Source organism: Hippocampus zosterae, chromosome 9 (genome assembly GCF_025434085.1).
Source record: "Hippocampus zosterae strain Florida chromosome 9, ASM2543408v3, whole genome shotgun sequence".
In the NCBI taxonomy this organism is placed as follows: domain Eukaryota; kingdom Metazoa; phylum Chordata; class Actinopteri; order Syngnathiformes; family Syngnathidae; genus Hippocampus; species Hippocampus zosterae.
The window spans coordinates 18,163,354-18,190,343 of NC_067459.1; the positions used below are offsets into that span (position 1 = coordinate 18,163,354).

A 26,990-nucleotide genomic window follows, 5' to 3' on the forward strand; every position below is an offset into this window, starting at 1 on the left:
ATTCTTTCAAATCATGCGATTTTTATCTATGGGGGAATTTAAAAGAAAAGGTGTACGCAAATAATCCTCATACCCTGAACGAACTCAAACAGAACATCACCAACACTATCCGAAGCATCACCTTAGCAGAGCTGCAGTCAGTATCAGCCAACATCCTGTGCCGTGCTCAAAAATGTATAGATGTCAATGGGGGACACTTCCAGCATCTCTTGTAACCTGTAAGTAATAAAAACAGGTTTTGGAAAGACTTGGGTCACTTGTAACATTCACGTAATTAAATACATGTTTTGAAAAAAATTAAAAAAATATTTTAATTTAAAAAAAAATCCGGGCTACTTTTAAGTGGGCCACCCTGTACTTTGCTATCGATATTTCTCTAAAAATATTTATATTTCTCGTACTAATTTCCCCCTGCAGCTTCATTTTCATTTCTTTGGTACATGATAGCCCTTATTCAGATGTCATGTTTGATTGTTGCCTACTCTGTTACTGAATGAATGAACAGGATTAAGGGGAAAAAATGCTAATCCAATTTCCCAGAAACTCTTTTTGTGTGGTCGCATTGCTCATTTGTTTTTGTTTTTGTAAGATCTGAAAACAGCATCTGAATTCGTCATAGAAAAAAACAGACAGAAGAGAGTCTCCAGAGATGAACAATTTGATCCAAATAAGGAGTGTCTGGACTCATAGGTCTGTGAAAATAATGTCATTCAAGTTGCAACCAACTGGAACAGCCTCCAACTTGAAGAAGTCAAGAGACAAGGTCACAGGTATCACAAGATTGCAATGCAATCAGAAGACTTGTGATTTAATAGCCGATTAATCGCTTTCAAATTGGGCCAAAACACATTGATATTCTTCCTGATGCTTCTTTCCCCCTGCCTGACTTTGCTGCGAAACTAAAAAGTCTGGATTTAGGTGCGAAAATGGGCACGGTGATGATGCAATATATGTAGTAATGAAATGATTCGGAGATACGCTGGGGCCCTGAAGGGACAACCGGGGGGTTGCAAGGTTTGACTCAGCATATTGGAGAGTAGCACTGGGATTTGCTTATAGGATTCATTTTGTCCTATGTGCACACCCGCGCAATATCGAGAAACACCTACCGGTATTTCCGAAAAAGACAAAAAAAAATGCTCTCTCTGTATCATCAATTCCCCTTGGCTCAATTCAGCAGATATGAATGCACATGCAATGCAAAAATAAAGCCTATAAGGATATATAACAAAGCACATGTTTGATCGACAACCAACATTGTCAATTCACTGTCTAACCGTAATATGGTCATTGACACTAAATGTGAAAAATGGAGGGAAAAAATGCATAGATTCGCAACAAGTAATATGACATGTCAAAAAAAATCTTGTTTGAAATGCCCCATCCAACTTGTTGTAGCATGAAGAAACTTTAAATGCAGCAAGTTGGGGGATAATAATTAAAACCGGTGTCCCAGATTTTCTTTCTGGCAATTTTCCTTGCAACATATTTCAGTTTATGCAAAATTCAGACTGCAGAGTCTCACATGGATTCTTGACCCGGTTCACACTGTTTGTCCACTTGAAGCTAAAGCTTGACATTTTCGGTAAATGTGCTTAACACTGACATTTACTACACTACAATGGATAGCATGTACAGATCATCAGAAATTATGAACATATGCATTTTGAGGTTTCTTTTCTCGCTTGCCATGAGATGATTGTCAGTAAATCAGAGTGGCAAGCTGAAAACTTTCAGTTTTAAATGCATGCTGCTTGAACTAGCCACAGAAAGAAAAAGAAAAACTGCTCCATAAACAGCTTTAATAGATATGAAACGGAACATTAGAGCACACTTAGTAATCGGTAATCTATATTGTTCAAAGCAGAACACGATTGGGTCACATTGTGGATTGGAAACGCTGAAAGTTCAACATTTGAATGAATTTGAGGAAAAATGGGTGCCCAAGTTTCATTCAGTTTCATTTCTGAAATGCTTTGTGTGACTTCATTGCAATAACCACTTTGTTTCAAGTCACACACAGATTAATGTCAATTAAGTTAAAAAAGACTGCAGTCTTCCAACAATACCATCCACTCATGTCCAATGTGTATGGGATCACCTTATGAGTAGACAGACACTTTTTAGAAGCAGTCATCAGGCTCTGCACTATTCGAACTGTGTCACCTGGCATGCAAGGTCGCTCCTGTCGCTCGTCTACGAAAGTTTTCTTTTTCTTTGAAAACGTACAAGGTTCATTTTATTAGATGCACCAAATTTGCTTCCGTTGTGCGTGTAGGCAGTTGCCGCCTACTTGATTATTTTCGTCATATAGGGAATTAATTGAACAGGAATAGGGAATCACACTGCTAATGTTTATACAGCTTTTCTGCAATCTCTCTGTGTGAGGGCATTTCTTCAAACTTTTCCATCGCTTGTGGGATTGTTGGTAAAAAGAAAAACTACAAAAGGAGGCAGTTCCAAGACAACCATCAAACATTTTAAAAAGTCATGACTGCATGTCTCGCTTAAAGCATGTTATAAATCTATTTTACAGAAAGTATGGGAGCCACTGCCATCACCCTCATGGGATATAACATCAAAATATTTTGGTTTTTAAGGCGGTTCGTCAACGATTGCTTAATATGAGTGTTCAACAAGAAGATGAAAGCCCCACGTCAATGTAGGATTGCATGCATCGCAGGAAGACTTAATGTTTAAATGTTTGATGATACATTTCTTTCTCATTCTGTCATTATTTGCCATCCATGTATATATGTATATATATATATATATATATATATATATATATATATATATATATATATATGGGCGCGGCCCGGTAGTCCAGTGGTTAGCACGTCGGCTTCACAGTGCAGAGGTACCGGGTTCCATTCCAGCTACGGCCTCCCTGTGTGGAGTTTGCATGTTCTCCCCGGGCCTGCGTGGGTTTTCTCCGGGTGCTCCGGTTTCCTCCCACATTCCAAAAATGTGCATGGCAGGCTGATTGAACACTCTAAATTGTCCCTAGGTGTGAGTGTGAGTGCAAATGGTTGTTTCTTTCTGTATGCCCTGCGATTGGCTGGCAACCGATTCAGGGTGTCCCCCGCCTACTGCCCGGAGACAGCTGGGATAGGCTCCAGTACCCCCGCGACCCTAGTGAGGATCAAGCGGTTAGGAAGATGAATGAATGAATGAATATATATATTGCGCGTCGTCCGGCACGCGGTCTGTCCTTCCGTCTGTCCCTTTTCAAAACGTACCTACTTCACCGCGCCGCTGCGCGCCGCCACTGCGCCGCCACTGCGCCGCTCAGGCAGTGGCTCACTACGATCGCGCGGGCATCTTAGCGAAAAAATGTTGTCTACCCACAAGCATTGCAATGAAATTGTTAGTTATTTAGTAGAGCTAAACATCTCTTTATTTTCGCGATAAGCAATGAAGATGAACAAAAAGTTGAACCAAGCAACAACACTTTTGTGGGCCGAAGGCCCACCTTACCAGCCTTCCGCAGGAACTAGCTGATGAGCCGCCCGGAGGGCGGCGAACCAGCTAGTACAGTATATATTCATTCATTCATTCATTCATCTTCCGTACCGCTTGATCCTCACTAGGGTCGCGGGGGGTGCTGGAGCCCATCCCAGCCGTCTCCGGGCAGTCCGGTGGTTAGCACGTGGGCTTCACAGTGTGTGTGTATATATATATATATATATATAAAAAATTTTAAACGATGGTTTACTCTGTCTTTCCACTGCAGCACCTTAGACCCAAGCCACCATTGCGAGGTAGGAACTATTAATAGAAAGTGGACCAATTATGAAGCACATGGTTCCGTGTACTACAGTGGGGGGAAAATTTGTCATTGGGGACCTTCTGCACTACTTTATCTCTCTGAGTTTTGGTTTTCGATTGGGTTTTTTTTTTCACACTCTCATTTTCTCTCAGGATTAAGCTTCCCGTCTAAAATAACTAAAATGACTAACCCTTCTAACCTGAATGCATCATCTTTCTCATAGCTGTGCGTGTGGATATAAATATATCGGTACATGCATATACAGTACTCTGTAAATATAGCTATGAGTCATACACACACACGCGCGCACACACACACACATCTTCGTCTTATCTACAGTCTCCAGTCACATCACTGACACTGTGACTAACACACCTGAAAATGTCTGTGTCTAGAATGTTTCTGATCAGCAGATTTGTCTCCCACTGCTCGAGATGGCCGTGTCCACTACAGTGATGGTTCGTAAGCATGAAGAATGTGTGATTTCAAGAGCAAAATGAAACGTTTTCTTTCTTCATGTTTAACCCTTTCAGTGGACAGCTGATCATGTTATCAGGTTACAGGGTGCATGAAAGGGTGAAGGAGAACGCTGTTGGCATTGTATGATATTTAACGTGTTGAGGAACATGAAAGAAAGTGCTCTGTCTTTTTTATCATAACACGCAAAAAGCCATAGGGACGAGAATATCCAAATATGGAATGTCTCTTGGTTACCAGCACTGGACTCGGCAGTGCAATCTTTCAGTAATTTGAAGGGAATACCTCATCAGCACAGTTTGGGAACATAGTGTCTTTGTAATCAAAATAAAGCAGAAATATTTGGAAATGACAGTGGAGCTTCTGAGAAAACTTGTGGGCCAATCTCTTCCGAGATGCTGCGTGACTTACTTATGATTTATTTACATTTCAGTTTGATTTGAAGCAAATAACATCTACAGAAAGCTGGTGTACAAGTGGCGCTCCTTTATGGAAGCGTGTTCATGGCCACAGTAGCACAAAGAAAGCATCGTCGTGCAAGGCGCAGATACGTCTTCCACAACGAGGCGCGGTAGATTGCGCACTGTGCGAGGGGACGCAATCCGACCTGCGATACCTGACCGATGTGAGGTAACGCTCTGAAATATGCAAGACATGTCGTACTAAATTGCATCAGAAAAAAAACTAATAAAAACAATTCAAATGTTCTTGACTTATAGGCATTTCCCAAGTACCTTGGCTTCATCTCACAATGTTAAAAAAAATCTGGTTGTTTAGTTGCCAAATCTTAAATGTGCATCGGTGTGAATGTGACAGTGGTCGTTTGTGAAAATGTGATCTGCGATTGACTGCCGTGCCTCTTGCACAAATCAAGTGAGATAGGTTCCAGCTCACCCGTGACCCTAAAGAGGACAGAATTGAAGAAAATGCATGGATGGATTTAATTTGACTTTTCAAATGGATCTAATCGACAGTATCTGTTTCTAAATATTTTCGTCTTTAACGTTGATCAGCAAAAATGTGGAGAGAATCAGTTTCATTGACAAACGATAAAGCTACAAAGACATGTTTCTGTGAGGGAAAAGTCAAATCCATTCTAAATAGGTTAGGGTGGTAAATCTTCAGATCTCCAGAGGCAGGCCCGCTTTCACTGTGTGTTGCGCTCTCAGCATCTGACAAGCTCACCAAGGCTGAGCCATAACATCCACCTCCGCAGCCCCTCGATGCTGCCACATTCTCCTCCTCTGCCTGCCATGAGCTATTCTTTACTGTGTCCCTCGGCTGTGCTTCATGCATTTCTATCCACCGACTGCGCACCGCTACACTTACTCGTACACGGAACGCAATCAACCTGCACCAAGGCTTGGACATTTGTCACCTGCAAAAGTCAGTGCGTGAACAGCAGTGACAGCAGCAGACCTTGCATACAAACAGCAAAGTCAAAACGAGGTAATATGCGGTACGAGTAGGGATTTTATCATTTATATGACACCATTAATGAGTTTGTTTGGATCTAAATCTTTCTCGAACCCTAATCTTTACATCACTGGAAGAATATCTATTCATAAATGTTTTTCAATTTAAAATGTTACTACGGTCAAACCCACCTCTGTTAAAATGTCAGCCTACATTAATAGCTTGAAACCCACCACCAACAACAACAATAATAATAATACTGTAACCTAGATTTATTTTGTGTCTTTCAATTGACCCAAGAATACTTTAATAAGGGTGGTAAACTCCACTAAATGATGAGGAGAAATGTCCAGATCACTTTTGGCAATGGTGGAAGTCAAGAGTTAATCAGCTGGTCAAGCTAGCGGCTCAACAGTCTGGAATAAGTGACGACTGTCAAAAATTGTACGCAAGAAGCGGCACAAAATGCACATGGATCTCCCCAAATAATAAACCCACTCTGATGTCAACAAAGTATGTCCTCAGACCTTTGCAATCACATTCATACAAAGCTGCAAACCCACATATTAGTCATTACAATTGCATACTGTAAATCCACAGTTGGAAAACTCAACCTTTCACACCTCGCATCAAGTATTTATTCAACCTGCGGCTGCTCTACAAGCCTTCAGGTCAGCTTAAGCGATGAGGCATCTTGGCTGTAATTTTCAGCATGAATCACCGGAGATGATGTGAAACTTTAAGACAGATGACACAGCCAAACTGGGCTCAGAGTCACAGTGAAGCATAGCCTAATTCAAATTAGGCAAGTGATTTATTTTCGGATGAAGGCAGAAGTCTTTCTCCTTTACCTGTTGACAGAAATGACACTTAAGATGCATTTTAATGATGGGGAGCTGCTTGGGAGCTGTTCACCGGGGGTATTAAAAAGAAGTGCTTTATTTGGTCATAGCTCGGGACATCATTTGGGTGCTCATTAGTGTCTCTCAAGAAGGATAGAGGAAGCATTTCAGTGTTATATGAAGTACACTATTTTTACATTGTAACATCGCCAAAGAACTAAGACATATGAGTCGACGACTGGATAATTAGAGGACAAACAGAGCTTGAAATATTTGCACAGTCAGACTTAACAAATGAAGGTGGGCCGTGCTTTACTAAATAGTATACTTTACATACAGTATATGCTAATGTATATGGTCAATCAATAGGCGGTAATAGCCATCACTGCCAACTTAATCCTCTTGACATTTTGTATGATGCTAGGCTTCTGTGTCCTTCCAAGGTGTGTCACAACTCTGCAGTCATAGCTCGGCAAACGCAGTGGTCAGCTCGTGAAATTGAAACGGGATCTGAGACACACTTCGATCGCTCCGGCGTGGTGTGCCCTCGACCCCGTCGCCTCGTGCTTGCTAACAGTCGTTGGCTCTCCCATCGTGCCACGGCATTTCTACCCTGCGCGCCTTTCTCGGGGAGGAATTCAGCGAAACCTTTTGAGGGAATTCCCCCGGGCTCGGCGATTGACAGAGGGAAGCCCTCCCATTGCTACTTCCACAAGGATCGCGTTGTTAAACGCCCGGTCGCTGACGAACAAGACCCATATTCTGAGGGAGTATTTTCTTTCCAATGACTTGGATTTTTTGTGTCTGACGGAGACTTGGGCAGGTACCGGTGAGTACAAAGCTTTGATTGAATTGTTACCACCTGACTGTGATTTCCTCGATACCCCGAGGACATCAGGACGTGGTGGAGGTACGGTAAGCATTTTTAAGAACAATTTCAAATGTAAACGGTGCACATTCACCACATCTGCCAACAGCTTTGAAGCAACCTTCTTTGAAGTTGGTCGTGTTTTCCCGGTGCTTTGTGCTGTCATTTACCGTCCTCCTAAATACAACAAAGACTTTTCAAGCGACTTTTCAAGCTTTCTTGCGGAAATCAGGCTGAGATATGATCGTATTCTCCTAATGGGGGATTTTAATATCCATGTATGTTGTCCGGAAAAAACGCTAGCAAAAGACTTCTTAAGACTTATCGACTCTTTTAATTTTGTGCAGTATGTGACCAGCCCGACACACGAACAAGGACATATTTTAGACCTTGTCCTTGCTCATGGTATAACGGTGTCAAATCTGGAAGTCCTTGAAAATGGAATTTCTGATCACATGGCAGTTTTATTTGACGTAGTATTATCGCATGCTGCTGTGAAATCTGGCGCTCCTAGTTGTAAACGCCGAATTTTTAACCCTCGCACTGCTAGTCGTTTCTCTGATGCCTTTAATAACCTTTGCGTACCCTCGTCTAACACAGAGGAACTCACCTCTTGGTTCGACTCGTCATGCCGGGCCATCCTGGATTTGGTGGCTCCTTCAAAAATTGTGCTGCCAAAGCCTAAACCCGAGCCATGGTTTAACGACATTACCCGCGCAGCTAGGCAGGAGTGTCGCAAAGCTGAACGCAAGTGGAAAAGAGACAAATTGCATGTCTCTTCTCAAATTTGGAAAGACAGCTGGCGTATCTACCAGCTCACAGTAAAAGAGGCCAAAAGAAAATATCTGTCGGACCTTATTCTAGCCAACCGTCACAACCCTCGTGCACTATTTAAAACGATAGATTCTGTACTCAAACCCCCTCTGCCTACTTGCGCGGATTCTTCAGCCGAGATGTGCAACAGATTCCTTCAGTTCTTTATTGATAAGGTCTCTACAGCTAGGATTCCGGTCCCAAATACCGCATCTGACCCCTCTGTCCATGTTCCATGTTCAGCTGTCCTAAATTCTTTTGATACTGTGTCCTTGGCGCTTTTGGAGGATGTAGTTCGCCAGACGAAGCCATCTGGCTCCCCTTGCGACTCTCTTCCCCCACGCTTCTTTCAGGAGGTTCTCCCGAGTGTTGGTGCATCGGTCTTGGATATCATCAACAGCAGCCTTTCTTCTGGTGTAGTTCCCCAACAGTTTAAACATGCTGTAGTCCAACCCTTGATCAAGAAACCTGGTCTTGATCCAGATGAGCTGTCAAGTTACAGACCCATTTCCAAACTGCCTTTCATTTCCAAAATTCTGGAAAAAGTGGTGCACATGCAGTTGAAACTTTTCTTGGATGAACATAACATCTTGGAGGTCTTCCAGTCAGGTTTCAAGACGATGCATAGCACGGAGTCAGCCCTGTTACGCGTTTCTAATGACATCCTCCTGGCAAATGACTCTGGAGACCACGTGTGTCTGGTTTTATTGGACTTAACTGCAGCATTTGATACAGTGGATCACAGTATTCTGCTGACTCGTTTGCAGCACTTGGTGGGCATTGGCGGGAGTGTTCTTGATTGGTTTAGGTCCTATCTAGCTGACAGGACCTTTTGTGTCAGCCTTGGCTGCTCTGAATCACGCACTGCTCCCCTGTCATGTGGTGTTCCACAGGGCTCAATTCTGGGGCCTCTGCTGTTCTCGCTGTATCTGCTCCCATTGGGTTCCATCTTAAGGAAACATGGTATTCCTTTCCACTGCTATGCAGATGACTGCCAGATCTATGTCCCACTGAGCAAGAAAGACACCTTCTCATTAAGGCCACTCCTATCCTGTCTGGAAGAAATCAAAACCTGGATGGCACAAAATTTCTTGAAGTTCAACGAAAAGAAGACAGAGGTGATATTGTTTGCCCCCAGTGGACCTTGTACATTCCATCCTGTAGACTTGGGCCCCCTATCTCCTTATCTGAAATCAACGGTCTCAAACTTGGGACTTAAACTGGACAGTGATTTCAAACTCGATCGGCAAATTGGTGCCGTTGTTAAATCCAGCTTCTTTCACCTTAGACAGCTGGCCAAAATAAAACCTTTCCTCTCACATGAACACTTTGAGACAGTAATTCATGCCTTTGTCACATCCCGGCTCGATTACTGCAACGCCCTGTACTTTGGAGTCAGCCAGTCCTCCATCAAGCGCCTTCAGCTGGTACAGAATGCCGCTGCTCGCCTCTTGACTGGTACTCGTAAGAGGGAGCATATAACTCCTACTTTGGCATCCCTTCACTGGCTCCCCATTCATTTTAGAATTATTTTTAAGATCCTCCTCTTTGTTTTCAAATCTCTGAATAATCTCGCGCCACCTTACCTCTCTGAGCTCATACGCCCCTACACCCCTGCCCGGCGCCTCAGGTCTGTGGACCAGTCTTTGCTAGACGTACCAAGAACTAAACTGAGGCTCAGAGGGGATCGAGCCTTTTCTGTTGCTGGTCCATCTCTCTGGAATGACCTCCCACTGAACATTCGGCAAGCCTCCTCGCTGCCCATCTTTAAATCCCTCCTCAAAACTCACTTGTATTCTTTGGCGTTTGACTCAGCATGACTTAGATTTGCTATTGGTTTTACTGCTTGGTGCTTTCTACCGCCTTATTACTTATTACTTATTACTGATTCGTCTTACTGTTTATTGTATATGTTAAATCGCTCCATGTACAGCACTTTGTATGCAGCGATGGCTGTTTGAAAGTGCTCTATAAATACTGTTGACTTGACTTGACTTGACTTGACTTCTGAATGAAAAAAATAAATAAAATAAAACATGTCACAGACACGCTACAGCATCTTGTTCAAAGACCTACCCAGAAAAGAAGCTGCAAAAAGGGGACCGTTCCACATGTGTTTCACGGAAACCGGTGTAATAGCAACAACCTAATATGTGTTTCCGGGCGGCACGTCGGCTTCACAGTGCAGAGGTACCGGGTTCGATTCCAGCTCCGGTCTCCCTGTGTGGAATTTGCATGTTCTCCCCGGGCCTGCATGGGTTTTCTCCGGGTGCTCCGGTTTCCTCCCACATTCCAAAAACATGCGTGGCAGGCTGATTGAACAACAAATTGTCCCTAGGTGTGAGTGTGAGTGTGAGTGCGAATGGTTGTTCGTTTCTGTGTGCCCTGCGATTGGCTGGCAACCGATTCAGGGTGTCCCCCGCCTACTGCCCGAAGACAGCTGGGATAGGCTCCAGCACCCCCCGCGACCCTAGTGAGGATCAAGCGGCTCGGAAGATGAATGAATGAATAATATGTGTTTCCTTTTAAAGCATCGTGAATGATGTCATTGTTCACGTGTGACGCAAACTGCCTCTTCCACCATCTGCTATGACTGCAGAGTTGTGACACACCTTGGAAGGACACAGGCCAACGTCTTAAAAATTAAAGGATGTCTGCATCAACACAGTGCGGCATATCGGAGAGTGTGCTTGCACGATAAAAAGTGAGTCATGTACACTATATACAGTAGCCTACGTATGAAAGAGCACTGGGGATATGATATGACGTAAAATGAAGCACAGACGCATCCTGTAGTATGTTTCATTTGTCAGCCTCGCTTCTGTCATGACACGCGATAACACAAATAACAGACAGGGTGATTTTAATTAATTCAAACAAAGATTCTAATGATCAAGTGCAACTTTTTCTTGCATCGTGGTCTTTGTAGTAATATGTGTACAGTATATGCTGGAAATCCAGTGTACCAGAACTGAGACAAACATTTTTTTCTAGCAATCAGGAAATTTGCTTTATTAGTCACACATATTGAGAGTGAAACAAAATACATCATGTGTATCTCTTTTTCCGTTTTATGACTAACTAGATGGCTGAATATTATAAAATATGTGGTAAGAGTAAGCAGTGCAATAAAAAATAAAATATAATTGAGTCAACACAATGAAATGGGTGTCATTTTTGAATCTGAATGCGCTGTGCTGGCAATGTTTTTCAAAGACTGATGGGCTATTGTCTCCCTCTGTGCCAACCTTCTATACATAGGTAGTGAGGTCTGGTTCTTACCTCAGTAAGGTGAGGGTTGGGGTTGAAGCCACACTGGTTGCACACCATGGAGTGGCACAGTGTGCAAGTGTTGAAGCTTGGCCTGTCCTCAGCAGTGCCTGTCAGGTCGGCCGTTTTACAGACGGGGCACAGCTTGCTGCTGGGCATGGGTGCTATTTGAGGCACAGAATAAGGAGAGGTAGGGAAGCTGGCTCGATCCGGGGACACCGAAGGGGACCTCCCAGTCCGGCTGCCACCCACGTCCACATGCAGGTTCTTCCTGGACACGTGACCGTGGCCCTGCTCCCCGTAGGATGGGGCAGACTGTGGGGTGTCATGGCAGGCCAGCCTGTCCCCTGTCCCTTGACTGCTGTGGACTGATGATTTAGGTCCCTGGTCTGATGCAGCTGGCCTGGAAGTAAATATACAAGGATCAGAGTTGTTGTATTTAGGATAATTATTTTTGACAAATTGCTTCTATACTACTATTTTATTCCATTTTAAAATGCACAGGGCATAATGGATGCTCAAACACTGTGGAAATCTGCATTTATTGAGTACACTTCTAATTAGTACTTGTTTATGACAATGCCACTTCTTATTTTGACAATAATTTGTGAAAAGACGTTTCTGGAATTGGCTCAGTAGTCTTTTTATTGATGATGACCGCAGTATTTTAAATTCTGAAGTCTACAAAACCATTTTGCCTCGCAATTGACAGAAAACACATCCGGGAGAAGCTTCATCATGCGACAAGTTAATTACCGAAAACATACTGCCAAAACAACAAAGGACTTTATCACAGGGGAAAAGCGGATAATCTTAGACTGACCAAATCAACCACCGGACCATAACTCAATAGAGCATGCATATTACTTCCTGAAGAGGAGAAAACACTAGAAACAAACAATAACTGAAATAGACCACAGTAAAGGCCTGGAAACACATTTAAAATGAAGAAAGAAACAGTCTGGTGAAATCAATGAGTCGCAGGCTTGATGCATATCATGACTTATTGCAAGTCAGGGTTATGTCACCAAATATTAAACGGTAGTCACTTTACGGTCATTTAAAAATGTCCGTTGCAATACCTTTGCTTGCTTGAACTCTGTGAACCTTTCTGGCTACAGTAGTTCCAACAAAGGTAACATAAAAGACAACAATGATGCAGTGTCAATGTTTGTTGACTTTCTCTGTCTGTCCTTCGGGCATTAGCGGAATCCTCAAACAAGTATGGAGGAAGTGGCTTGTCATAACAACTTAGATATGATATTGTCATGGCCGTCATCTTCAAAGGCATTTTCAGCATCAGTTCACCCTCCGTGGCCAGAAAAGAGTGGAGATAAAGGCCGGAGTAAAATAATTCAAATAGAGCGTGTTAGCCACTCTGAGTCACTGTCACTGACTTGGCCCGCTGCACAACTGGAACTCTTTACAAACCATCACTGCTCTGTTACATTTCCAAACTGACAGGGTGACCACCACTCTGGTCTTTGCTCTGAGCTCAACTGGACTGGATGAAAAAGCTCAAACTCGTGACCGGCTATATATTGTGAGAGGAAATGGCATCTACATTTTGTATGTTCACAGACCTGGGTGACTTGTGATTTACATTACTGATGAGTAGTTCCTCCTTAAGTTTTTCAATGTTTTGATGGCTGCTGTCAGGGCTTTCATGTTCTTCCAACCAAGTTGTTATGGTTATGGATTTTCCCCAAGCACAGAATTGTCCAAAATGTCTTGGTAAAATGACATAATTAAGACTCGGAGGGAACCAATGGTTGTAGCCAAGTGTGGAGAGTATATGTGTTTGACGAAAATCCAGGATCAGTACAATTTTAATATAGCCTTCCACCTTCCACCTGTCACATGTAGGTTAAGTGGCGGCCCCAACTTTAATGTCTTTCGCTTGGCAATCAAAGTGCACCGCAAAAGCATTTGACCAGTAAAAATGAAAGAAGGTATAAATAGAAGGAAGCAATGAAAAGATTTCTTCCATCCATCAGCAAATGGGAATCCACAGAGGAAAACATTCCATTTTTATGTCTATAGTTTTATGTCTACGGTTTGACAAATTGCTTCATCACAAAGTGCTTACTGAGAGTTTTGTAAAATGCCACTCTTGTAATGGGAGTCGTTAATGAAATGTTCTCTTGTCTGGAAGCAGGAAGACACTTCTTTGTACGGTCTCACGATGGTGACGATACATTTTTGTATGCACTGCATCGTACCTGTGCATTTAGTACGCAAGATGGGAAGAATGATCACACGTTTACAAGTTGCTTGATAAAATGGTTGGAAGCCAAGCCATCAGCCCACAGAGAGTGAAACAGCCACCCCAACCACTCAAAAGACTCAAAACACTTTGATGAAAGCCTAATGCATTTTTCTGGTTGAATGCATTAAAATTATTCTACCACTATCAAATGTACATCTTCACGCCCACATACTGTATTACATGTTATTTGTGCCAAGAAAGAGCCATTATATTACTTTGAAAGGATGGAGAAAAAAAGCGAGAATTATAGCCTGCCAGTTGACGGACCTTACAAAAGGCACTTGTAGGTTCACACCATTTGTGGCGCTCAGCTTTTATTCGGAGCGCAGCAATCCATTTTTACAATGATCCTTGACATGAAATCCTTCAAATATATTTTATTTTAAAGGGCAAAATATTTTCAAGATAATCTTATTATAGTGCCTCCAAATAATGCAGATGATATGAATACAATTAACCTGTTTTACAATGAAAAATGACCTGAGGCAAAGACGGATTAATGAAGATAGAGATAAACATGAAGCCAGAATAACACTTGGGCAAGTTTCAAACGATTCAACATTTCTGGTTTCCAAATTATACAAAGCCCTTATTTACTATTAAGACTCTACATAAGACAAGGCTCCTCAAAGCCTTGACAATGCTAACGCTGAGGTTTCTTCACCTATAACTGCTATCGAACTAGCTCGCTAAGCTAAAAAGAGCAATTTTACGTCGCAGCTTATGTTTCTCATCTGCCTTCCACACCACAAATCGAATTACCTCTTAAACGTGACTCAAACGAACTGCATAGTGCTCTAAATCAGCGTGACTCCTAACGGGTAGAAATAATTAGTAGCCAGTGTGATATACTGTACCACCACCACCGAGTGCATTCTGGGATTTGTAGTTTAAATGTTGCCGACCGACTTGCCAGTTCTGACCGACAGGAGGAAATAAAATTCAAATACATTTTAAATACAGTGCTACTTTTACTATAAGCGTTTCCAATGAATGTTAATGTGCAATCCAGGGCCAGCAGCCATGTCATTATAGCAGGACATGGCTTCCAAATGCTCTTTTATATTTTTCTGCAGTGTCATACGAGGTGTGTCTGAAGAATCCGGGAGCTGGGTAACGAAAGATATATCCATCCATCCATCCATTATCTGATCCGCTGATCCTCACGAGAGTTGCGGGCGTGCTGGAGCCTATCCTCGCTGTCTATCCCAGCGGGGTACAACCTGAACTGGTTGTACAAAAGATATTTCAAACCTAAAACAAGTTTCATCCTTCATTGTGGTCCAGACGATCGACCAATGCGCTAAGCATCTGACAGGTGCCAACACCTTGGCAGAGAAGGTTGGAAAAATGTGTTAGACTCCAGGAGGAATTACTTCCAAGGGGAAATCTTGTAGTATAAAGTTTGGATTTGAAATAAATCTTTTGTGGCAACAGTCCTGGTAATTTTCTGACACAAGTTGTAGAGGATGTGGCACTTACACAACCTAACATTGATCAGCAACAGTTTGAAATACATTACATTAAGTGATTTTAATTACATCATGTGACATCATGTTGTTGTTTTTTTAAATTGTGAATGCGCTGGCATCTCTGAGATGATAGGGAGCATCCTGTCGCATCTGCTCACACATTTTTTTTCGGTACTGTTTGGTCAAAAATAGTTAATTTGCCAGTGAAAATTCAGCTTTGGCAGCAGCTCAGTTTCTGTAACTATATGAGCTAAATCATCTGCAATCTAAAATTACCAAACCCATTTGGAACAATGTGTTTTAAGCATAAAATATGACTTTGGAAATAAACCATGCCTTCCACGGGCTTATTTTGAAGCTATTACATAATATTCTTGATCTCTTTGCCAGGCATCTATTCTCTGTCCACATATTGTCATTAATAATAACTGCTTTTGCATTATTTGAGTTGTGAGTACCATTTGGCTGGAGGACAGTGCTTTCATGGTGCGAGTTTAAATTAAATATGAGGCTGCACAATTTGAACATTGTGACTTGGAATAAGACCACAACCATAATTGTTGTTCTCAAACTATAACCGTGCTTTTAATTTGTAACTAAACATAGCACATAAAGCATAGGTGTCAAACTCAGGTCCTGGAGGGCCGCTGTCCTGCATCTTTTCCAAGTCTCCCTGAGTCCATGTTGCAGCACACCTGATTCAAATGATCAGATCATCACCAAGCTCTGCGGAAGCCTGACAATGAACCTGTTCATTTGAATCAGGTGTGTTGCAACGAGGAGACTTGGAAAACATGCAGGACAACGGCCCTCCAGGACCTGAGTTTGACACCTATGACATAAGAGCATACATTGACTTAGATTCTTATACGTTATTTTTAATGGATTCCAGTGTGAACTGCGTGGGTGTGTGACGTCACTGTTTGACGTCTAATTTGTTCTTATTTCATATTAAATATAATGTTCAGTGAAACTGTGTCAGATGCTAAAACTGTCATCATGAATACCTTTCCAGGTGTGATGCCAATTTCTGATGTAAGATTTCAACATTGCTGGAAGCCTGAGAAGTAAATTACTGCCGATCGATAGCATTTGTTCTCACTTGGGTGACAAGCCCAGCTGACTTAGAGCAAGAGGAAGGGTACACGGTGGACTGACCAATCACAATGGCACAACTATTCACATTCATACTGACACCTATGAAGTGCAAGTGCAAATCAAGAGTCTTCAATGAACTTAACATTCATGTTTGCATGAAAACCGAGCAAGCAAGGGGAGAACATGCAAACCCCACACACGATCAAATTTGAACCATGAACTTCAAAACTGTTTATACTTTACCTTCCCTATTTCCACGGTTATCATCACATCTTGTCTTCTTTTTCCAGCAGTTCGGAATTGTCGCCCTGTACGCAGTGGGCCTTTAAACCTGCTTTTTCCCTCCAAAGCTATGCACGTGCGCAGAACATTATTAAAGGTATCCACCTGCCTTACTCTGCACTTTAATATTAATAGCTATGAAAGACCAGGGAATTCCAAGCCATCTCAATGGATGAAATGCAAGTGTGTCATTGCGGTCCTCTTGATGTGTCTGTTAGGTAATATCCGATTTTGTAAGCAATGGTAAGCTCTCCTGCACACCCACAAAATCTAGGATACTATGCATGATCAAACAGGAATAATAATGGATATGCTTAAGAACTACTGTGCAGTCATTGTGTATTTCATGAGGGAACATAAAACCATTATTTCTTATTCCTGCGCATTGGTGGTAAACAATTCTCACTGGATGCATCATGATTTGGAGTGTGATCTGATAGATTCGCCGGCCTTGGCTCAACAACGATGCTGTCAGACTTGTACATTTGTCATCTTACACAGCAACGACACAAGGATCCAGACGTTGCCTCACCAGGCGAGGTAGAGTTCTCGGAATGACTTTGACGTTGAATGGAAAAAAATGCCGACGTGTGTCCGGGAAATGAATGAAATTGAACGCTCGCTCTTACCCGCAATTTCTTCACACCCTTGCCGAGATCACCTGCTCAAATGTCGCTCGTTCATTCATGATACTAGTGAAGCCCGAGGACAAGCGCCGTAGAAAGGGGCGTACAAATGCCCCATGATCGCCGTACTGTATTTACGTTGATGTTCATAGCGAAAGAGCCTGCATGCTAACATGTTAGCGATGGCGAGTAAGCGTGTTGTAGAGAGAAAGACGGCGAATTTGATGTCAGGATGGCGAGTTGCGTTGATAAGGATATTGGGATAAATAATTGAGCACCCATTCAAGTCTACATCTCCATTCGCAGTCGCTCGGTGCTCCATCTACAGGATACGCAAGCCACTCCACGCCGCTCAACCTCCCTCGTATCTGGCCACACTTTTCTCGCTCGGTCGGCTACCTGTTAATCCCCGGGCCGGGTCCAGTGCCACTTCCTCCGGCAGGCGCTCCATTGCTCGGCTTGATGAGCTGTCCAGAGTCCGCTGGTGCTGAAATGGAAACCGGAGCGCCCGCAGCGGGAACGGCGCATGGGCCGCCTTGTCCCGCCTGTCCCTCCCCTTCCATGCTCGCTTCGTTCCCCATTGTCTCGGGAAAGGTTCGGGGGGAGAGAAACGATGTCGTAGACGGTTCTTCGGCTGCGGGAAGAACTCGTATAAAAGTCAGTGGTGCTCCCCTTCCGCCATCATCGCCTACAATTCAGCATCCCGCACGGAGCACGCGCGCAGGCGGACAGAGCGCGGGGCCGCGCTGACGCAATGGGTGGGAACGTGAGTGCCTTGTACGTGCGCGTTCACGAGAGTCTTATTTTAGGCCACACGCAAATAGCTCTTGAGCTCTTGGTGGCACATGACCGGAGTCCTCCGAGACATTCGCGGGGCAGACTTTTACGCACTATTTGTTCTTTCGTGCAAATGTTTCAAATCAAGGATGCAGAACTATTTATTTCACGGGCCACAAATGGTTTCTCATATGACTTTGAAACAATGCACCATAAATATAATCGACTCGACAGTTATTTGGTTTTCACAGTAGAAGCCAAGGAATCTTCTTTGTTCTACTGCCGTATTTTTGAAGGGGGTTCATAAAAAAAAAACAATGTCTGCAATTTGTGTCAACATTATGAAAAGGGAAGACACATAAGAAACATTAAGTGATGTGTTAGAAAAACAAATTTAAAAATCTTACTGTGACAATCCATCCATCTCTGCTTGGTCTATTTTTTATGCTGATTGTTATCACACGCAAGTGATGTAACAGTAGAGTATAACTCTGGTTAGCACACACACATCTGTTTCACTGAAAATACACGACTTTAACTTTGCATCAGTCTGAGAGCCATTATGAAAGATTATTCTCCGAGTACCGGTACTCAAATTTACTGGGGCGAAATCTGGAAGGAGTAGCACTGAGCAACTGTAGCAGTATTAAGCAATGTAACACAATGTAAAAAACTGCACTTTCAACACACACAAAATTATTATAATTCATACATGTACAGTATTAGAAAACAAAAACAAAGGAGCTAAAATGATTATCAGGGATTGGAAATGTATAGTGCATGCACCACAGAGCCCACGAGAACATTTGATCTGTCATGCATTTCTAAAAATGAATAAAAACCCAGAAAAGTGATTGTAAAAAAAATCATAATAAAATGTAAAAATCCAAAATGTTTAATAAGAGCAATACCAATAATGTCAAGCTCACTTGTGACCCGCCTGAGGATACGCGCAAAAGAAAATGGATAGATGGATCATAAATAAATAAGTATAATCCTTACTCACCAGTTTCTGTTATTGTCAAAAAATAATGAATCTGGAAAAGAAAACACTGTTTGAATTGACTTTATTGCAGTATGAAATGGCAAGCACAATGGCAGTAACACTTTGAGCTCAGGGAGTTCCTGCTGAGCACCGTAAACATATAAATATGTACAAGAGACACACATGCAATTTATTTATTACGCCACTCTGAGATCTCTTCTAGGTTAAAAAGAATAACAAGAGATTATTTAACTTTTACAGAAAATTGAAGCGCAAAATATCGCGGGTTGAGAACGGTTGTCCCAAACAGATGACCTTCATTATTAAAACTCTCAAAGAGGAATGTGATTTTTAAAATTGGTGTGTTTGATCAGTGGTATAGCATTTGGTTAGCAGATGTAACTTTATGATATACAGACACTGAATAATTTATAATTTGGGAAGAAAAGAAAAAATCTTGAATATGCTGACCATGAGTCTGTATACAGAGAAAACATCCAAAAACATTAAATATCGCATGACCAAAGAGCATTGTAGTTCACTAAATACATTTCCTTTGATTCCGTATTTACAAATGGTAAATATCAGTATACAATATCACTAAAAGATTTACACACATGATTGTAAAAAAAAAAAAAAAAAAAACGGATTTGGTCAGTTGCATGAAAACAACAATGCTGGGACTAAAACGCCACGATGAACCGGTGACATGATGAAGTTCATGGGCGTGGCGATTTCTGGGATTTCTGTTTAACCATGATGATTACGACTGATCCTGACAGCCACGCGTTCTTAAAATTACTGCCGCTTGGCCTTGTAAGGTCGCGAGCGTTTCCTGCGATCGGGCTTCCTCTGTTTGTGCAGGCGGCCGATACTCACTCCCTGCCGGCGACGAACCGAAATGTTCTGCTCCACAAGGCTGGCTAGCATCCCTGCAGAGTACAACCAACGTAGAATTAAAATACACGGCGGAAGGCTGCGATAGAACCCGTGTTGTTTTTCGTATATGCAAATTCTTTGCAAATAATCATTAGTGCTGTTATTTTAGGATATGGTAATACTGTAAGGCAAGTAACAACATTCACATGAGAAGCACTTTTATTTTCGGGACACCACAGCAGTACCGGTAACATGTGTATTGACTAGGATGTAGATCAATTGCCGGTCCCAAATTCCTTCCCTTCTAAATATTTGACAGACCTCGCATTGTCAAATATTTAGAAGGGACGGAAAATGAGGCTAACGATAAGACGGCATTGAGCAAAAGAGACAACAATATTTACCTTCTTGGGCCAGCATAGATATAAAGGTGCAAATGAACTCATCGTAATTATGGGTCCTTCTCTGATCGTCAATCTGCATACAGGAAGATAAACATTTTGATGAGAATTCAATCTGAGGTGCCAGCCAAAATTACACTCAAGTGGTTGGGAGTACATTCAACCCACTTTGTATTTCTTTCTTTTTTCGATTTCCTCCTTTAGATACACTTCATAATTGGCAATGTCCGCCTCTACACACTTGAGAAGTGCAAGCAACTCCTGCAATTGACAGAATAGTGTCTTAATTATGTGACTGCTCTACACACACGGAAGAAGTTGTCATTTTTGGACTTACTTTGGGTGAGTACTTATCCCCCGGGGGCTTTCTGTCGGCAGCAGGCTCGATAGCATCCAGCTTTTCCTTGCTAGGTTTCACATCTTCCCCATCTTTGTTCTCCTCCTCCTCCTCCTCTTTCTTCACATCCACAGATGGTCCCTTGTCTTTCTCGGTTGTTGTTTCCTTCTCCGCTTGATCATTATCCTTTACCTTCTCAGGATTGCAAGGCGACTTAATAGCATCTGCAGCCAATTCGGCTTTAGGGCCCCCAAAAAATAATAATTAATCAACACAAGTTCAAATGCGGTTCTACGTACTTTGAACAATATCACATTGTGCCCCAACATGCCTGGCAGCATAATTAAGAAGTAAGGACAATAGATGAAGAGAGAATATATACTTGTGAGTATAGTTTTTTAATGTTCTGTTTGAATGTGTTGCTGCTCGATTGAAGCATGAAGCAAGCACATTTTGAAATAATCTGGACATACAGTATAGAAAAGTAAATCTGATTATCTAAACTGCAGTGAGGTGCATGGATACTTACCAGATGGTGGAAGAGAATAGATGATTCCATCCTCCAGGAGATGTAGCAGGGCCACACTGACAGACGGACCCAGTTCTCTTACAGCACGATTGTGTCGGGAGTCTAGTCGAAGCAACTCGTCTTCTCCAAACAGCACGCGCGACAGATGGGATGCTACGGGACTCGATGGACGCGTAGCGGCTTGTGAGCGTGCTGGTGAGCGAAGCGGCGAGTTGAAGGCGCTGCCGATCTCCGAGGCCGTGTCGGTGCTCTCGTTGCTGGGTGTGGGGGAGGGCTGCGAAGCGGATGTGATGCAAATGCCGCCGGTGCGGCCTTCGGTGCGCACAGACAGCGGTGTGTTGAGGGCGTCTTTTTTTTGGGCCTCCTTCTTTAGTTTTTCAGCTAAGACACTGAGGGCAATCTGGCTTTCCATTCCAGTTACGACTCTTCCTGTTCGTGATCGCAGACCGGCCTTCCGTCTAAATCTTGAAAAAAAAAAAAGAACAGTTCAAAAGTGAAATCATGAATGTTGTAAACCAAGGAGTCAAAAGACTCGCTGCTATGGTGATGGTAAATCATCAGGAAACTAACCTCGTTGCTGCTCCTGCAGATGCTGTGACTTCCTCCTCATCCTCATAGTCATCTTCATCTTCAGAGTATGCTGGTCGTGCAGGTGCCAGCACTCGAGAACGTCCCACACCGGCAGCAAGATCCTCCTCTTCCTGTCAATCAAAGTATCTTCATTTCTCAAAACGTTGTTTGCAGCAGCTGAAGTCCTTTCAACGCATGAGAAATCGCTTTTATAAAGAACTAATGGATTTCCTAACAGGAGGCATGACCATTATGTCCTGTAAGTGGCAGTATAACTGAGATTTTTAACCAACATCAGCGGTCTTTTTTTTTTTTAAATACTTGATCTGTCATTCAAATTCACACCAAAATTGAATCATTCTACCCTATTTCCATGTGTCAAAAAAGCATTGAGATTCATTGAAAATAACGAGCAGTGTTTGCTGCAAACATACAAAAAAAGGCAGGGAAAATTATAATCTCCCTCTGAGCATTCTTCTGAAGACCAAGCTGTTTGCAGGACTACAAAAAAAATGCATGCCATTTATTTGTTCTCAATTATACAGACCTGTTACTGTTCCATACTGGCAAAAGGTGAGCGTGCATTAAAGATTCAAGAGTTGCCCCCCCCGCCCTCTCCCCTCACCTGCATCGGTGACTTGGCATAGTTGTGATTGTCGAGGAAGGCAGGCAAGCGTTGAACGATGGGGTTGGTGACTTGCTGTGAGCCTCCTCCGGGTGTTTTTCCTGTGGCCTTAGTGTTTCCTGGAGGAATGGGGCTAGCTTTAGATTTCCCTCCTGACTCCTCTAGAAAGGAGACAGTCTTTTATTTAAAAATCTGCCTTTTTGGGAGACATAAAACTACTGGCAAGAATAGAAGAATAAGATAAGATAAGATAAGATATCATTTATTTGTCCCACAATGGGGAAATTTACAGCCTCCAGCAGCAAGAATGTATGTAGAAAGAAGAAGAGAAAAAAAAATGCACCAGGGGTAGCTTGATCAGCCCCTTGGGATGTTACTAGCTCCGTGTCTGCTTCTTTCTTGATTGAATTGGCGCTGCCGTCAAGCGTGGGTGAGTCCTGCTGCTTTTTGTCATGGACAAGCTCAGGTTGGGTGAGTCGGATCATCTGCACACATAACAAATTTGTTATTTTCTTAGATAAAAATAATGATTTTTTTTATCACAAAGACTAAGAAAATACCGGTAATTATTTGTTAATGGTACATCATGACTCCAATTCAAAGAAAAGTATGTGGCAGTTCGATCCACGATTCGAGTTTTCTTTATGAATAAATATAATAAATATAACATAGCATAAAGAAATCATGATTAATACGTATAGTATTGATTATTATATGAATGTATTTATTGGTTTCTATTCATTACAGTTGCAATGTATATAATTTATTAATAGATACATTTGTCAAGTCGATGGCGGCTGTGTTTTCCTCCATGCTCCATTTAAAATTATTTTGGATGATGTCTTTGAAGCTGCATTAACATTTGGTTTGCCGTGACTTGGGGGGTGTTCTTTGAAGCAGGCTAATGAAATGCTCCTTAAATGAGCTCTGGCGGAGGGGTGTGTGTGTGTGTGGGGAGGGGGGGCAGTTGGTCCTAATTTTCAAGGTTATTAGTTGTGCTTGTAACTTGTATGTTTCTTCCTTTTGTCTACTTTACTCTACCAGCATTAGTGGTAAGGCAATGCACGGCAGCTTTATTTATATAGCACACTAGCTGGTTCGCCGCCCTCCGGGCGGCTCATCAGCTAGTTCCTGCGGAAGGCTGGTAAGGTGGGCCTTCGGCCCACAAAAGTGTTGTTGCTTGGTTCAACTTTTTGTTCATCTTCAATGCTTATCGCGAAAATAAAGAGATGTTTAGCTCTACTAAATAACTAACAATTTCATTGCAATGCTTGTGGGTAGACAACATTTTTTCGCTAAGATGCCCGCGCGATCGTAGTGAGCCACTGCCTGAGCGGCGCAGTGGCGGCGCGCAGTGGCGGCGCGCAGTGGCGGCGCGCAGTGGCGGCGCGCAGCGGCGCGGTGAAGTAGGTACGTTTTGAAAAGGGACAGACGGAAGGACAGACCGCGTGCGGGACGACGCGCAATATATATATAGATTTAAAACACAAGGCACCTCAATGCGCTTCACACAAGCAAAGACACAAGGCCAACTAGCATTTACAAGGTGGTGGTGGTAGCCACAGTTTTGTTCACTCCAGTCACATGACATGCGTATGGAGCAGGATGACTGAAAATAGTATTGCAATTTTTAGTTTTAATACGGCATAGTTGGAGCCCTATCTGGGCCCAGAATGTCTATTTCCTACCTTCTGTAGACCTTCCAAAATAGTCTGTCGATTCTTCTTTAAAACCTCCAGTTTGGACTCGTACTTCATCCTACGGTCCGGCACCACTGCCATCAAGTTGAAGCGGATGTCATGATATGGCTCACTGAGAATGAGAGGAGCACAGGGGCTGACAGTGAAGGTAGGTGGACGCTATTAGGAATGACTGGTTCAACACTCACCCAGCAGTAGCCAGACCAATCCTCTCCATGATGACCCGTCGAGCTTTATCCGTCCATTCCTCCTCCTCTCCCCATGGCCCTACGAGTTCAGCAAACAACATTAAACATTGTTATTTACAGCGTTCAAAGTGCCAGATTCTGCAAATCAGTGATGTCAGATGTACAGAAGCATCCAATCTTACCGTGGTCAATAGGGTAGGCCTTGAGGCCATCAAGCTCAAAGAGGCGATCTTTGATGGGGACATAGCTCACAAAGTGGAAGGCCTCCATAGTTCGAACTGCACTAATACCATTCTGTTTCTCCGGCAGGTGCCGAGGTTCCGGTCTCCATAGAAACAGAGAGAGAGTTTTTTCTCAAGAATAAAAAATGATTTCCAACACAGGATGGAATCATTAACAAAATGTAATGGTACCCTACCTGGCATGGCTGTTATGTGCTCTGGCCAGCTCAGGAGCATTTCCAATGGCATAACCTTTACTCTGCAAAATAGATGGCATTTTAAACTTGCATGGACCTTGGCGAGAGCATTCATGCTGTCCATTATGTTCACCAGGGTCTCTCCAATAATTAATTGTGCTGCTGGGATTTCCCCAATCCCTTAAATATGTCATGTAGGAAAAGAGGAGACTCACAAAGGTACGATGAGTAGGAAAAAAATGCAATCAACATATTCGACAGCGAAGCTTTAACCGAGGAGTAGTCTCTAATACACTAATGATGCCCATATTGGGCATTTATAGCCGTCGTGCACATGAACTCTTTCAATCACATTAAATGACAATCTAATGCCCCGAAAATCGTAGGGCTTTTATTATTTATTGCTTATTTATTGTGTCTGTTCTAATGCTACAGCACAATTGTATTTCACTTTAGACAGCTGCTATGCTGGAACAACAGAAGAAATTGTCTCCTTGAAGAAAAGTAATAAGTGAGGATGTCATCTATGGGAAATAAAGCTCTTCCCTTCAAAGTTGTCCAGCCTTGAAACAAATCTGACCGTTTCCATTCCCCAAAAAGCACTGGTTTTATAGACTCACAAATCAAATCTAAAGAAATTATTAATAAAGTACATTTTTCTCAGAGATGCTTAATGCCAGAAAACGCTTACCTCCGGGCTGAAGCCTTTTGTGAAAGCTTTCATGCGACTCAGGGTGGTGCCAAGCTCGACACCACTGCAATTCAAAAGCACACTCAGCAAGGCATGAGTGGCACATGAATTTGGTATCAGCTAAAGAGAAAAATTACAGCAAGTAAGCATTCAGATGTTTTTCTCACTATGCCATCATAAATCTTTTTCAGGTGCATGATCAATTGAGTACCTGATGTGCAAAGAACATATCATTAACTATCTCCTCATCGATGACAGAGGTTTCATCCACTAAAGTATTAACTTTCCTCCTGGATCGACGCTCCTCAATCCACTTAAACAGAAAGATGAAGCCATAGACTGGGCTGGAAAAGACAATGAAGCATTCCTCAAATGTTCAGGTTTACAGAAGATATGAGTAAATGTCGTATACGGGGGTGTCAGAGAAGTTCCAGGACCTGTTTCACAAACTACAATCTATGAGTTTTCCCCAGAAATGTGGGCCAGATGATTAACCAGCAAGTTTACAAGGAAAGTCTGCAGAAAATGCTTCCTTCAGTACACATGAAGAGCCAGGAATCTTGGCAGAACAACTTGTAGCTGCTTCACCACGACAAAGCACCTACTCACAATGCTCCGAGCATCCAATGGTTCCTGACTGAGCAGAAACTCACCGACCAGGCTCAGTGTGATTTTCATCCTCTTTCTTAAGCTTAAGGAGGGTATCAAGGGGACCTGTTATGAAGATGTTAATGACATCAAGTTGGATGTGATGACAGCGTTATGGAGAATCCAAGAAGAATTCTTCCAGAAGTACATGGTGTGGTAGAGAAGGCTGGGAAAATGTTTTAAAACTCCAGGGAGGATACTTTGGATAGATCTGTTGTGACTCGAGTCCTGGAACTTTTGTGCCGTACGTCATATTAGCATTACGGGTAGGTCTCAGCGAGAGCATATTTTTCTCATTGTACTGATTAACCTTTACCGATCACGTACCTTTGACACTTGCTTTGAAGGTCATATATTTCTTCGACCTGTACGCCTTTAACACCTGCAAAAAAGGGAAAACAAATCATTAAATCCCTTTTCCAGGAAGGAATAAGATGGTTTTGTTGCAATAATGTTCTTTATTATGATTCATAAGGTTTGTTTGTACTACTCACCAAAATCTTCAACTAGCAAAGTGAACAATCCTAATAATGGGAAAAATATGTAGTTAACTCAGCGTTTGATAACTTCCATGACAGAAATCCAGAAAGCCCAAACATGCATTGTGTACTGCAGTAATGATGAATGAGCAAAAGAAAGCACGATTGCTCCCCAAAGGCATTGTAAATAAACTGCACACAACAAACTGTACATGGCTGATATATACTGTGGGTGTCTCCGTTGCATAATAAGAATGGAGAGAAGCAGCTTCAATGAATAATTATTGAACGCTAGCCGTGGTAACGTTACCGTGAATCTGTTGAAATAACTCACCTGGGTCGCTCTCGAGCTCCAGCCACCCTTTGTTCATCTTTGCGTTTGCACTCAGTGCGCACTACCATTTAAGCGGTTTTATTGTCCGTATCCACCGACGAAGAAGTAGTACTGTTGAACGCACCGATCCATTCACCAAAGAAGCTGAAGATAAACACAAAAGACTAGAATCGGCCGCCTACAAATTGCGTCATCAACAACCGACGGGTTGTTCGCAGAGACAC

The 26,990-nt window shown here is 42.6% G+C and overlaps 2 protein-coding genes across 5 annotated transcripts in view; both read right to left on the reverse strand.

Moving 5' to 3' along the window:
• bsnb (bassoon (presynaptic cytomatrix protein) b) overlaps positions 1 to 17,947 on the reverse strand; it is a 55,236-nt gene extending 37,289 nt beyond the window's left edge. For all 4 annotated transcript variants that reach the window (XM_052077341.1, XM_052077340.1, XM_052077339.1 and 1 more), the window contains exons 1-2: positions 17,605 to 17,947; positions 11,471 to 11,861 (exon numbers count right to left, since the gene is read on the reverse strand). In XM_052077341.1, coding sequence (XP_051933301.1) covers positions 11,471 to 11,861; positions 17,605 to 17,786 — 573 coding nt within the window. In that variant the 5' untranslated portion in view covers positions 17,787 to 17,947. The remainder of the gene's footprint in view (positions 1 to 11,470; positions 11,862 to 17,604) is intronic.
• Positions 17,948 to 19,032: 1,085 nt separating this feature from the next.
• Positions 19,033 to 26,969, reverse strand: bap1 (BRCA1 associated protein-1 (ubiquitin carboxy-terminal hydrolase)). The gene is made up of 17 exons (XM_052077314.1): positions 26,767 to 26,969; positions 26,448 to 26,477; positions 26,281 to 26,335; positions 25,517 to 25,649; positions 25,306 to 25,425; positions 24,615 to 24,676; positions 24,379 to 24,521; positions 24,197 to 24,275; positions 23,997 to 24,120; positions 22,652 to 22,793; positions 22,309 to 22,469; positions 21,684 to 21,814; positions 21,114 to 21,577; positions 20,585 to 20,823; positions 20,416 to 20,508; positions 20,251 to 20,323; positions 19,033 to 19,899 (listed from the first exon to the last, which is right to left on the reverse strand). The coding sequence occupies exons 1-17, from the start codon at positions 26,801 to 26,803 to the stop codon at positions 19,766 to 19,768; spliced, it is 2,220 nt and encodes a 739-aa protein (XP_051933274.1). The 5' UTR covers positions 26,804 to 26,969; the 3' UTR covers positions 19,033 to 19,765.
• Positions 26,970 to 26,990: the final 21 nt, after the last annotated feature.

Excerpts from the sequence above, each read along its gene's own strand:
- bap1 (XM_052077314.1), bottom strand. The coding sequence starts at position 26,803 with ATGAACAAAGGGTGGCTGGAGCTCGAGAGCGACCCAG. Across the intron at positions 24,121-24,196 it reads ATTGGTCTGGCTACTGCTGG|TGAGCCATATCATGACATCC; the intron begins GTGAGTGTTGAA and ends TCTCATTCTCAG. Across the intron at positions 22,794-23,996 it reads TTTTGGAAGGTCTACAGAAG|ATGATCCGACTCACCCAACC; the intron begins GTAGGAAATAGA and ends TTATGTGTGCAG.